General features: G+C 39.4%; 1 protein-coding gene across 2 annotated transcripts in view; it reads left to right on the top strand.

Moving 5' to 3' along the window:
• Cacna2d3 (calcium voltage-gated channel auxiliary subunit alpha2delta 3) overlaps positions 1–14,821 on the top strand; it is an 857,083-nt gene that overhangs the window by 811,934 nt on the left and 30,328 nt on the right. For both annotated transcript variants that reach the window (XM_085828480.1, XM_085828479.1), the window contains one exon: positions 5,558–5,669. In XM_085828480.1, coding sequence (XP_085684606.1) covers positions 5,558–5,669 — 112 coding nt within the window. The remainder of the gene's footprint in view (positions 1–5,557; positions 5,670–14,821) is intronic.

The raw sequence follows: 14,821 nt of genomic DNA, 5'->3' as shown, positions 1-14,821 counted from the left end.
AGAGGGAGAGAGGGAGAGAGGGAGAGAGAGAGAGAGAGAGAGAGAGGGAGAGAGGGAAAGATGGAGAGAGAGAGAGAGAGGGAGAGAGGGAAAGAGGGAGAGAGAGAGAGAGAGAGAGAGAGAGAGAGAGAGAGAGAGAGAGAGAGAGAGAGAGAGAAACACCAGCCAGAGCCTCACCTCAGCTGACTTTCTTTGAGCATGATGTGGACCTGGATTCCTGCATGGGAACTGTCTTACTCAGCCCACTGCCACCTACTTTACTGGAAATTAATATGATTTTTGCTACTTTGTATATGAAGATGCTGAAATGGATGTATGTATGTGAATTCATCCAGGGGATGCTGTTGTGAGAACATTTTGTTAAAAGTCTGTGTAAATCTTGAATTTCGTGCAGGGGAGGAACGGTCTCAGAACCATCTTGACTTGCAATTCATTCTAAATTTACCATTCTCTCACTAGATAAAGACTCTGAGCTGAGACATACGTCTTTGTTTTAGCTAAAAATGGAATCCATAATTATACTGTTTATCTGCCTCATTTCCTTGATGAGGGGACTGTGGAAGCCCGCTTCTACTTGATTACCACAAAGGTCTCATTTGGGTGAAATTTCACAAAGAGAATGGAGCTTGCTGGCACCCTGTTATGGATGGGGATGTATCCACAGGACAAAAGGAGAGGGGAGCTATTCAAATGGCAAATCTATCCATTCCCGATTGCCTGCCCTTAATTACTGTGAACCTAGCTGGTTATTCTCATCAGGGACATTTGTTGCTAAGGGGAAATTCAAGCAAGCTGATTGTGTTCATGTCCCATTGAATGCTCTCTGGGGAGTGAGTGGTGGGTCATGGTGACTTCAGCTTCAGACACCCCTGTAGCTGGAATGGGAGACAGATCAGAGTATCTGCAAGTGTGGCTCCCGGGTGAAGGTGCACACTCACAGCTGCCTGCCTTTGAGCAGGCATCTTACTTTCACAGATTTTTGTGTCTTTGTCTGCCAAATTATGCAGTAGCAGAGCTTTGCTTATTGTGTGGTAATGAAGGTTCTGTTCACAGATGCACTGCGGCTCTACGTGGAAGCACATCCCGACATGCTGGTGAAAGGGCTTAGTTAAGTAAACTGAGATGGTAGAAGGGTACCGCATAGTGTAGAGCACTTGCCTAGTATAGAGCATGTCTTGGATTCCTCCCCCAGCATAGCAGTCAATCCATATTTACATACATAAGATTATGACAAACCATTCTTTGTAGAACTTAAGGCAGACTGTGTCCAGATTCTGAGCCACATCTGTCTCTTCTGGGAGAAGAAGTGACCTAGGCCAGCATCAGCATCTTTGAGTATCCTTACCTTTGTTAGATCACAAGGTTTAAGTACCCAGACTTAAAACAGAATTCAGTAAGTAGATTGCTGGCAGCTTTGGATATTGGTTTGAAATTCCAAAGATAAACAGTCCTGGCTGGCACATATAGACGGTGTTTTCCATGTGCTCCAGACAGAAAGGTCCAGGTTAGTTATAGTAAATGTGGCTATGGCTTTGTGGGATAATTTATAAAATTGCAACTTCCAGCCTGTCTACAGTCATGCTGTAAATAGAGTCAACAGTTATCACTCTATCAGCATGAGTACCCTACAATTGTCCAAGGAAAAAGAATTTCATCTCCAGAGAGGATCAGAGCCAAATGAGCTTTGCCGTGGACATTTTGGACCCATTCCATTATAATAGGGCCTGGACAATTAGAGTTAGAGATGGTGAAATTATCGGGCTTATTTGAATCATGTGTGTGTGTGCTGTCTCCCCCAACCTGCCTCAAAGACCTCTCACTTTGTGCCATTGGCCTGACTTCACAAAGCCATGAAGCATATTTATGTTGGAGCAAAATAAAAAAAAGCCCAAGTTCAAAAGTTGTCTCTGCTACCTACTCCCTGGGTGACTTTGGACAATTTAATTCAGTCTCCTCCCTTCCACCTACTCTAGGAAACAGAGATTTTTAAAAGAAAAAAGGTTTCTACTTCCTAGTTCATTTCTTAATCTTGTCATTTTTGTTGTTGTTGTTGTTGTTGTTAAATAAATTCACGTGTACCAAGCAGAACAGTGCCTGGCACACAGCAGTTCTTTAACAAACTGAGTTTTTGTTTGTTAGCAGGTTTTACATGATGCTTGCATGTATGTGCCTTATCGGCTTATAATCTACACTGTTGTGCATTTAATCTTTATTTCATTTAAAAAAGAGCCTTTTGAGATTCAGATAATTTAAATATAAGAAAAGGAAGCTGCCTAAATTGGACATTAGAATCACTTGCCAGGCAGAGAAAATTAATTGTGAAGAACTGTGAAAATAAGATGTGTTGCCAAACTATATCCAGATGGCCCCACCTCCAGGTAAGAGGAAGGGGAAAGAGAGGTGACCCAAAGGGCCCAAGGAAAGCTGCCTACTCTCAGGAAAAGGTGCTTCTGCACTTTACAAGACAGAGGCACCGAGGAAGTTCTGGGCATGGGAAGGGAACAACTCCCCTTCTCCCTCAGGGACAAGCAGTTTGTTGCAAGCAACTGAATTTCTCCCATTTGCTTTATCTGTTGAGTATGCTTAGAAAAACAAACAAAAAAACCAAACCAATCAAACAAAAACACTGTCCAAGGGGAGATGATGGAGAGATGGAGACATTGCTCAGAAGTTAAGAGCATTTGTTGTGTGTGTGTGTGTGTGTGTGTGTGTGAGAGAGAGAGAGAGAGAGAGAGAGAGAGAGAGAGAGAGAGAGAGATTTATCCTGAAAAGCAGTGTGTGCATTAATGTTCCCTCCTCAGTCCAGCCCTGTGAGGTGACCTCAGGTCAGTTAAGTCACATGTTTTAGTGAAAAAAAGCTGAACTAGACTCTGAATTATTTTATTTTAAATAAAAAAGCATATTCCAGTATACTATAACTCCAAATATTTTCCTCAGTGGAAAAACACATATGTTAGACACAGTTGTGCTAGAATGTAAATGCATTGGACACACCTTATGGATGCCCTAATAATTTTTTTTTCTTGGAGAAAAAAGAGTATATTTCATCTTATATCTTACAGTACATTATGAATGATAGTCAGGACAGGAAATCAAACATGAACTTGGAGGCAGGCACTGAAGGTCACACACAAGGTCATGAAGGAATAGAATTACTATCTTGTGCAGACTGATTTCTTATTGCAGCTGTTCAGGGATGGCACTTGCAATGTAAATCACTAGTCAAGAAAATACTCAATGATCTTTTGCCTACTTGCCAATCTGATGGAGACATTTTCTTAACTGAAGTTTCCTTTTTCAGTTTCACTCCTGTTAGAGTATATTTGATTAAATAAAAAACAACAACCAAAGAACAGAAGAAAAAAGAAAGAAGGAAGGAGAGAGAGAGAGAGAGAGAGAGAGAGAGAGAGAGAGAGAGAGAGAGAGAGAGAGAGAGAGAGAGAGAGAGAGAGAGAGAGAGAGAGAGATTTTTCTTAAAGAACCAGCTCCTGGTTTTGTTGATTCTTTGAATAGTTCTTCTTGTTTCCACTTGGTTGATTTCAACCCTGAGTTTGATTATTTCCTGCTGTCTACTCCTCTTGGGTGTGTTTGCTTCTTTTTGTTCTAGAGCTTTCAGGTGTGCTGTTAAGCCGCTAGTGTATGCTCTCTCCAGTTTCTTTTTGGAGTCGCTCAGAGCTATGAGTTTTCCTCTTAGCACTGCTTTCATTGTGTCCCATAAGTTTGGGTATGTTGTGGCTTCATTTTCATTAAATTCTAAAATGTCTTTAATTTCTTTCTTTATTTCTTCCTTGACCAAGTTATCATTAAGTAGGGTGTTGTTCAGCTTCTGTGTGTATGTGGGCTTTCTGTTGTTTTTGTTGTGGTGTTTGTTCTGTGTGTATGTGGTGTTTAGTCTGTGGTGATCTGATAAAATGCATGGGATTATTTCAATTTTCTTGTATCTGTTGAGGCCTGATTCATGACCAATATGGTCAATTTTGGAGAAGGTACTGTGAGATGCTGAGAAGGTATATTCTTTTGCTTTGGGATGAAATGTTCTATAAATATCTGTTAGATCCATTTGTTTCATAACTTCTGTTAGTTTCACTGTGTCTCTGTTTAGTTTCTGTTTCCATGATCTGTTTATTGCTGAGAGTGGGATGTTGAAGTCTCCCACTGTTATTGTATGAGGTGCAATGTGTGCTTTGAGCTTTAGTAAAGTTTCTTTTATGAATGTGGGTACCCTTGCATTTGGAACATAGATTTTTTAAAAAGATAAAGAAGGACACTTCATACTCATCAAAAGATGCCCTAATAATTATCCGACTGTTCACAATTAGGTATTTTGCAGATGTTGGTCTCATGGATCCTCTTAGATCCCACAGAATCCCAGGAAGACAATTTGCCCTGGTTCTGACAACCATCCATATGTACCTGGAGCATAACCTATATTCTATAAATCACATTTTAGAATTACAAATTAAACTTTATAGACAAGCTGAATTCTATGCCTACATCAGCCAAAACAAAACAAAAACTGGTGATTGTGGGGAAACTGAAGATAGCCACAGTACAGGTATAAATTAGTAGACCTACAATTCGTCAGTGCAGAGTGCCTGAGCCGCCAGCACCCCTACTTTGTAGAGTAGAATGCTGAGGACTAGCTAGAAGAAGCAGAGTGGGGGATCTGTTCTCCAGACTTCTCCTCCATAGGAGCCTATGCACTTAACCATGTGCTAATTGGCATCATTTAAAGTTGCAAAGCCAAGGACACTTGTGCCGCTTTGTTACTGTTATCACTCTTATAATTAATCAACACTTAACACTATGTACTAAGCACTTGTACTCAGTACTCAACAGTGTTTTACTCACTTCTCCCATCAACCTCTGAAAAGAGCTTGGCTCACTTCCTTCAGTGCAAATAAGAATATTGAGACTTAGAGAGAGTTTGGATCCCAACTACTAGGCAAAAGTTATCTAACCTAATTACCTCCAGCCTAAAGAGATTGCCTACTCTGCACTCATTCTCATATCCCCATTATTTAAACTGACACAGAGTCTTCTTGACTTAGAACCTCCATAATAATAAGGTTGGGTCTATGCTGTACTTCAAAGATATTATGTATTTTACTATACAAATACATTCACATTTCAATTTTCTTTAAATAATAGAACTATGCGATTGTATCATGACATTTGTCTTGCCCTCAATCGTATGGTAATATGATGCAGCTTACGTTTTTATGTGTGTGTTCAGATTCCCGTATGTATTGCTGCTAAGTTTCTGTGTGTCTGAGGTCAGAGACCCCTTGGCTGAAGTTGACCCAGAAAGTCGAATTCTTGTGATGTATAAATGATAGCTGATGAAGCCAATACAACTGCTTCAGGAATTATAGCTTACAGAGTTGCTTGGCAGATGAAATCACTGAGCTAATTAAAAAATAATGCATTGTGCTGTGCCTAGAAAAGTCGCAGAGCTTCTTAAAGGAGAACTGCATCTGAGATGGGTGGGTTGCCAGGCATAGCTGTGAGCCCGAACACCAAGCTTTCATTAGTTTCTTTCCTCTTTTCCCTGCAGCCCAGAAACTGAAACAGACCCTGGAACCTTGTGATACTGAATACCCAGCCTTTGTTTCCGAACGCACCATCAAGGAGACCACAGGGAACATTGCTTGCGAAGACTGCTCCAAGTAAGCCACCCCAACCCCAGCAGCCCACAGCATACACCTTTCTATTGACTGTGGAGCTTTTCCCATCGACCCATGAGACTGGAGCACAGACACACAATTGCACTGAGAGCCAGGAAACATGGCTGCCCTCTGGTGTGAGAGTATAATTTTATCAGCAGGGAAAAAAAGCAACCCTTGTTTTGGTATTCTTTTAAGACTGGGAAATGTTCAGAATGTATAACTATACAGTAGTATAGAAGAGTTTAGTCCAATATGATGCTATTTGGAGGAAGTCCTAACTGGTGTTTCCCCAGCTAACAGTTGACAACTCAGCAAATGTGCTTAGATGTGTTTAGAGAGGACAGAGCCCTTGTGTATGCCTGAATCCCACCTACAAGTCATGGTCTAATGATGAACAGATTTCTATCCTTTCTGATGTTGAGCATCTAAGGTCTGATGATGAACAGATATTAACAGGTTCATTGATCATTTAGAAACTTGGGTCTCTGTTCCTGTTGGGCGGGTGGCTACTGAATAGTTGGGTCCATTTTTATTGATTTAGGTATTCGGTGCCTCCAAGACTATGTTGTTAATAACTACAGACACTTTCTATGCGTCATCCTGCTCTTTGATCAATTCACTATTGGAGGATGACTCTTGATGAATGTAAGCTTTCCTTTGTTTATATTTTAATATAGTCCGCTTTGTCCTTTTCTGTTTTATGCACTGTATACCATCCCAAAGAAAATCTTTACCTTTCCTAGCCCAGCAGTGTTTGCATTTTTCTTCTGAACACATTCCTGCATGCTGTTTGTATTTCAAACTTGAACCCCATGCAGTTTATATGTGCAGCCCCGCACAAACGGACTTGTGACTTCACCCTTTTCCATATATTATACAAGTATAAACCTGCACGGACCGGGCACATGCAAAGGCCAGAGGGTAACTTTTCAGAATAGGTTCTCTTTGCCTGCCTTCACATGGGTTCTGAGGACTGGCCTACATTAGCAGTCTTGCACAGCTGGACCTTTAACCACTGGCCCATCTCAGCATCCCTGACATCCCTTAATCTGCACGTGTGTGTATCTTTGTGCATATGTGAGTATATGTGTGCAGTTGGGGATTGAACCTGGAGCTTCACACGGATTAGGAAGCCATTCTATCAACTTGCACTTTTTATGAAATAGTCTTTGATTCCCTTTCCATTGATAATGATGCTTATAGCCAGTGATCTGCAGAGCTGTTTTTGATGTTATATGCTGTCAGTATGTAGGCCTGTAGTATAGCTAGGAGATACTTAGGAGAGCCTGAATCCTTTCCTTATTCTTCCTCCAAGTTATTCTTGGTATTCTTGGTGCTTTAGCTTTTCATATTAACTTTAGAATTTACTTGTTAATTGCTGTGAATTCTAGGGTTTTCATGAACATTTCTGCAAGTTAGAGTCAATTTGAAGAGGATGATAATTTTTAGGATATCTGACCTCCCTAATCATAAATTAAACATATCTCCTTATTTGTATGCCTTTTCCGTGTCTCTTAAAGTAGGTATAAATTATATCAGATGTTTACCTAGCTTATTTGTGGTTTTTATTGCTTTAGTAGGAACACACTTAGAACTACTTTTCTAATGTATGACGGTAATACTTGAGGATAATAGTAATACATAACAGAAATACTGCTTTCTGTTTATTGAATATTATATAGACAACAGATTGCTCTGTGTGCTTTAGATCTAATAGTTCCTACATGGATTTCCTGAACTTTCTGCATAGGATATTTTAGAATTTATAAAAAGTGTCTAATCTCCATAATTATTGTGTTATGATTTGTGCCACTAGATACTATAGAAGTTTCTATTAACCATGTTTGACAATATTGTGTTAAATATATTTATTAGATTTTATTATAGAATATAAAAATTGTGAAAATTTTCATGTTAGCCATTTTTTCAAACCCCTTGTTTTAATTATTTTTAAAGAAATGACAGGCACGAATGTTTCCTGTTACAAAGAATGATTCTGGAATATTCTGATATTCCTTAGTAAGTGTCATAATATCTTTGAGAAATAGAAAGTGTTCTGAAGTTTAAATCCATATTACTTAAAAAATAATCTTTGACAATTTCATACATATGGATAATGCATTCTGGCAACATGCATGCCCATACTCTCTTTTTCTAACTTCTATCCATCAGCCCTCTTTATTGAAGATAGTAAATATTTAACACACACACATAGTGTGGAAACATTTATATAACCATTGTTATTGCTTACAATCACTATGGGTTCATTATAGGTCAGTACTTGCTAAGCTAAAGAAACATCAAGAATTTCTGTTGATGTCAGTATTGTTTGATACCTGGATAGATACTGGATTGTATTTAACATATTTATACTATTTAGGTCATTTATTCCCATGTTGTTCTGCTGATTTATTTAATTTTTTTATTTGAAATATATATATTTAAGTAATATGTATTGCAGGCATACACACAGGCATTGTACATGTGTATAGTCATGTGCTCCATAATGACATCTTGACTGATAATGGCCACCTTATGTTAACGTGGACCCATTAGATTATACCGACTAGTGACATCAAAGCGTCTTAGTTTGCTTCTGCTTGATGATATTCGCACAGTGACAACCTCACCAAATGATACATCTCTTACACATTATCCCAGGCTTAAAGCACATGGTTCTGTGTATGAATGTGGGTGTGCTGTACCTTTCATAACAGAGACCTTATTTGAAGTGAAAATCATACTTGATTTCTCCAAATAAAACTGCCATTGCCACTTACTACCAAGAAAAAAAAAACCAGGCTAAAACATATTGCTAAGTTCATTCATTCGACTTACTTGACTTATTCGACTTACATCTGTGGTCAAAAATAAAAGTGGCTAGAATTTTCTTTCCTTTATTATCACTTGGCTTTGTTGTTAAGTTGTTTGCACAAAATTATTCAAGGGATTCCACCACCCCCACTTTCCTCTACTATGTGAAACACTTCTTCTGAGATGAATGTATGTTTCTTATGAATTTGGTAAACATACAGCTTCCAGGAGCTGATGGGATATGTGGAGTAAGCATGTACAACTACTTAGGTCACTTTTTTTGTGTATGGATCTCTCTGGATTGTCTATTTCTCCTTTTATAAACCTTTCATTTTATTATTTTTAATTTAACATGCAAATTCATGGAGACTGTTATGACATTTTCATATGTACATATCATTTTCTTTTCATTCTCTTATTTTTAAATTGATTTAGTGATTATATTTCTTTTGATAGTGTTTATTTCATCTCATTTCCAAGTTTATTGAGTTCATTCATAAATGGTGCTTGATTTAAGATGTTAACATATTTGTTATTTTTGTCTCTTTTCCTTTCATTTGTAAAAATGATCTGGTATATTTAAAAGTATGCCTATTTATGGGGTACCATGGGATGTTTTGAGATTCATTATATAGTTATTTAGATTAAGATGGGTATATCTCCTCAAGTATTTATCATTTCTTAGTGTTAGAGATATTCAAAGTTCTCTCTTCTGACTTTTTAAGAAAGATATGCAATACACGGCTCCCTTTTCCCTGGTGGGTTTTAAATTCTCTGTCCCCTGCATCTGTTTCTGCCTATTTCTTCCTCTCTGTCACCATGCACTCTTTAGACTTCCAGGGATGTGTTGTTTGTCTTTGCTCTCTTTTGAGTTTACTCTGTTTTTAATCTGTAAGTATTTAGTGTTCAGTCTTTCTCTGTGTGCTATGCATCTCTCACTCCATCCCAGTACATCTTCATCAATGTAATGTCCAGGTTTTCAAATTTAGGCTGTAAATGTTTTCTAACTTGAAGCCATTTGTATCTGCACATATTCAAATGGTGGCTGAGATATTATAATAGATGGGTTTTGAGTGTCTTCTTGCTTATTATTGGTGTCTAATTAAATGGTGTTGTAGCCCACACCATGTCCTTTTTTTGTATATGTGCAAAATTGGTTACTGTAGTATTTGTTCATGGGCTTTGAAAGCAAGATATTTTCAAATATCTTTGTAGAAAGATCAGTATTTACCAATTGGACCAAATGTGATTAGTGTATTTCAAACCTTTGCTCATTTTTTTCTATTGTGTACATGAGTTTTTATTACAGATGTCATGTGATCTCTTCCCAGTGTTAGGGTTTTTAACCTATCATTCAGTTCATCTTACGATCTAGACTTTGAAATTATGTTGCCATGGAAATCCTTGTTTAGGTCAAGCTTGCTTCCTAACCATTCCTTTCTTTCTCCCAGTCTATATACAAGACATCTTTATAGATAAATACCTCACATCTCAGCATCATTCTGCTTACCACACAGGTCAGGGAGTGTTGCCTAAGGACGTGTCCCCTGTCCCTTCTTTTCTCAGTTCTGCTGGTGTCCTTTTCACACTGGGATTATGCTCTGTGCCTAGGATACAACTGGACTCGACATTTTCATTGACTCTGTCCTCTGCTAGATTGACTCTTGGACGATACTTTTGTGCTTTCTCAAGAGTTGGGGTTGATTCCTACCATCATTTGGGATGCTTTTCTTTTCCCAGTTTTGTTGTTAATTTTTACTTTTATTATTTTTTGAATTTTCTGTATCCAGCTTTCCCCCTTTGAGTACACAGGTATACCCTGCATCCTTCCAGTGACTACCTTTTTTCTGTGGATGTGCCCTGATTAGTTAGAGCCTCTTCCCTGCTCATGAACAAATAAAAACTTAAGAGACTTCTCCTGGCTCATCTACATAGCTCCCACATTCTATATTTTTTAATGTAGTAACTATTTGATTTAATATAGGCTGTCATTGGTTACCTCTGCCACTGTTTCTTTGACCATGGTTGCTTTAGGAGTATCATTTTTATTTTTGGTTGTTAGGAATGGTGTAGGAGCGACATATACTCCCATGGTTTGTTTATATATATATATATATATATATATATATATATATATATATATATTTTATTACGTATTTTCCTCAATTACATTTCCAATGCTATCCCAAAAGTCCCCCATACCCTCCCCTCCCACTCCCCTACCCACCCATTCCCACTTTCTGGCTCTGGCGTTCCCCTGTACTGGGGCATATAAAGTTTGCGTGTCCAATGGGCCTCTCTTTCCAGTGATGGCCTACTAGGCCATCTTTTGATACATATGCAGCTAGAGTCAAGAGCTCCTGGGTACTGGTTAGTTCATAATGTTGTTGTACCTACAGGGTTGCAGATCTCTTTATCCAGGGATCCATCCCATAATTAGCCTCCAAACGATGACACCATTGCATACACTAGCAAGCGTTTGCTGAAAGGACCCTGATATAGCTGTCTCTTGTGAGACTAGGCCAGGGCCTAGCAAACACATAAGTGGATGCTCACAGTCAGCTATTGGATGGATCACAGGGTCCCCAATGGAGGAGCTAGAGAAAGTATCCATGGTTTGTTTAAATTCCTCTTGGATATAGCATGAACACTGTCATACAGGCCAAGGCCACAGACTCTAAGTAAGGATGCTTTGTACTGACTCCTGTATCTCAGCTCGGGGATTTAGTAGGTAGTTTTCCCCCTCCTCCATTTCAATGACTTTCACAGAGTCCCTCCTCTAGCCTGTTCTGAAGTTTCATTGAGGTAATTTTCAATATCAATTTATCCTTTTTGCTTATTTGATTTATCCTTTGTGATTTTTTAAACTCAGCTTTCTTTTAATCTGCTGCTTAAAATGTCCACCCTGTTCTTAATATGCATGACTTTCTAGAGGATTAATTTGCTTCTTTTAAACATAGTTATTTCTTCCATACAGTCTTTGTTAGGTTCTCTGTGCTAAATGGTGAACTTTTAAGAGTGTTCTAGTCACATCCCTTGGAGAGCTACTGACCTTCTTTGTTCTTGTGCATGCTTTCTTTGATGGTAAATTCTTTACTTGTGTATTTTGTTACAACTCTTTAAACTCTGAAATTGTCTTGCATATTAATTATTCTGTGGCACTAGCACTGGGCTCAAGTTTCTATGGTAGCTGTGCCTCTGGGCTCCTCTCATGTATCTTATTGGTATTGATTGCCTGGGAATAAGATGTAAGTCTTCCTACATGGGGCTTCATCGCCGTATAATTATGGTAAATATTTTCCTTAAACACAATTCATTTTCAGTTGGAAGTTTGACTTCTGATGGGTCCTGCTGTTTTTCCCACTCAGAGCCCTGGTGCGGGTCAGATTATCAGGTCCTTATACTTACACAGTTGTGCCACCTGGCTTGGCTTCCCTCCTCCCATAAGTGCTCTTATAGTCAACTGCATTTTGTTTTCTCAGGGCACCACACGTGTCAGAGTGTTTATGACAGGACAGCTTTTATATTTGCTCCATCTGTCATGTCCCCAGGTTTTTCTTCTGATTGGGGACATTCTAGGGCCAGCATAAGAAAGTGGTGAGTCTGTGTAGTGGTTTAGCACAGAGGGCCTTGGAAGTAGAAAGTTCAAGATGTGATCCCTGCCTTCTTCATTTCTTTGTGATCATGGGCAAGAAAACTCAACTTGTAAAAGACTTTCTCTTTCTTGAGTCATTTGTGGGATAGTAATAGTAAGCTTATCATAGACTTGCTGCAAGAACCAAGAAAAAAATTATGCTATGGATTTAGCACTATGCCTAGAACAAACTAATATTCAGTAAATGGCCACATTTCCTGCATGGATAGTGCTCTGGAATCCTTGCATGTGTGTCCTCTGCCCCCAGAGTCATATGTCAGAACCAGTTTCCCAATGTGATATCAGTATGTGGTGTCCTTTAAGCGTTGATTATGACCAGAGGGCTGCACTGCCCACCCCTCCACCCCCCAGTGAAATTAATGTCCTTATAAGAGAAGCCCGAGGAAGCCTGTCTGCATCTCTACCCCATGTTTGAGCAGAGGGTGAGCTCTCTCTGCCAAGTCAGTCTGGTGGTGATAAACAGCCAACAGTTTTGTTTTACTTAAGGTGCTTACTAAAGTAGTTTGTTAAGTGCCACAGATGACTTAGATGTTTCATACCACACAGTCACTAAGTTTGAACCCTGAAAAACGTTCTGAAGGAATATGAATATTCCTGTCCCTAGTCTAATATCACTCTTGTCCCCACAGAAACTACATGTCAGATTTTAATAGCACACCTTAGAAGTTACTGAGAAACCATGACTTTGTGTTCTGGGGAAGTGTATATCACTAATTTAGCAATCTTACAGACCAAAGGGACACTAAAACCCCAGGTATCAAGATTGCAAACTCTTTGAGGTCACCCTCATGTCTTGTCAATCATACATATGTTATAGTTCTTATGGCCATCATACTTAAGCAAACAGAAGGAAATTCAAGACAGGAGATTCGTGAAAAAAGCAGCATTCCCTTTAATGCCTCAAAGTGAGGGACCAAAGATGCTGTTGGATTAAAATTACCTAAAAGTCTCAGAACAAGGAAACATTCACCTACCACTTTGCTACGTGGGAGACCATGACATTCTCCTGTGGTCCAGAGATTAGGTTGTTGTCATGGAGAATTCATGGGTGGATGGGATGGACACACCTGAGGTTGGCCTGGTGTGCAGAGCCATCTCTAGTTGGTTTCAGATCTTGAAGCCCTTCTAAGCTGGAGGAGTAAGGGGTGAGGCATTGAAGTGCTCAGGAGTATAGATGGAAGGGCTGTGGGTCTTCCTTTAGTTTTTGAGTAAGCTTTTTGATTGAAGCATGGTTTACAGAGAAATATATGCAAATCCTAAGGTTTCAGTTATAGGCTTGGGGTGGGGGCAGTCAACATTTCATTAAAAACAGTTGTATAATACTCTTCATTTTTTGCCATACAAATCCACCCTTACTGAATGTTAGAAGACCTCAGAGTACAGCACCAGCTCTCCAGCAACCCCTCAGTATATCCCCTGTTTGGCATAATGCCCACTTCCCAGGGAACCACCACTGTCTGGATTTCTGTGTTCACTGATGGTTTCTGTACCTGTAGCCTGTGAGATGATGGAGGAGTTAATAATATAAGGAGCTTCATGTCCTGAAGTTTGTTCCTAATGACTTCTCTCCAAAGAGAAAATGAACTGCAAAAGAAAATTGACTTCAGTAAATATTGTTTGGCTGTCTGTTACGTCCTACACACTGGACTGTACCTGAAGAAGCAAGGATGAAGGAAGCATCCATGATGGTAGGCTTTGCAGACAAGTCACCAGGCAGTTTGGATGCAAGTGGTTAAAGGAGAATGAACACCCAGGAGCTCAAAAATGGGAACGCTATGGTGGAGGAAATTACTACCTAATAAAAGAGGTGTGTGTGTGTGTGTGTGTGTGTGTGTGTGTGTGTGTGTGTGAACGGCAGTGTGATGCATCATAAAGAGATGGAGGGGAGGGGTTCTGTTGACAAATTGAGTTCCATTACTGTCTGCAGATCCCTTCCCATCTTTCCTAGTTCTGTTATATGAAATACAATTTATTAGAACATGTCCATGATCTTAATAGAAATATGTATAAAGATGTTGTTTAATCCTCCATGTGAGCATCTATTCCTGGAATTCAGGCTGTTAAGGAAGAAAGTCATGTGACTTAACTTTTGGCACCTACCCTTCCTTCCTGACCCACAGATAGCTCATTCTAGTGTCTCGCACAGTGGCAGTAAGAAATTTGTGTCTGCCCATGATGTTCTTTATGTGGAATTAGTAGAGAAAACTGTCACATTTTGACTGAAGTGAATATTTTCAGATGAAGTTATCAAGGGTTATTGCTAAATTTTGATCAACTATCCAGGTAACTTCAGGTCAGGGGCAATTCCATTCAAAACTAACACAACTGTAGCGTTTGGCCACAAGTAAGCTGGAAACTGAGTTTGGTTAAATTATAGTATTTCAGAAATTATGCACTAAGATCTTTTTCATAGAAAAACATCTCGCCTTCCGCAATGGAACACAGAGAACAGCATCCATCACCAACTGGTCTCAAGGCAATGATTACTTTCTTCCACAAGCAATGGCCAGCCATAGAGTCACAGTCCCCAAGAACCCTGGGCCTCTCATGGGAACAGGCATGAGCTCCGGGTGTGTCATTAACAATCTCCCATCCTTTAAAGGGGATCAGATGACCCTGGGCTGGAGCCGTTTGCTGGGGTTCAGGGATCCGTGACAGGTGGTTGTAGCCACAGTGTGAGTTT

This window comes from Mus caroli, unplaced genomic scaffold (genome assembly GCF_978045245.1).
Source record: "Mus caroli unplaced genomic scaffold, Mus_caroli_1 scaffold_12, whole genome shotgun sequence".
Classification (NCBI taxonomy): Eukaryota; Metazoa; Chordata; class Mammalia; order Rodentia; family Muridae; genus Mus; species Mus caroli.
The sequence above is the reverse complement of the archived record's forward strand: the minus strand, read 5'-3'. Positions and strand labels throughout refer to the sequence as shown.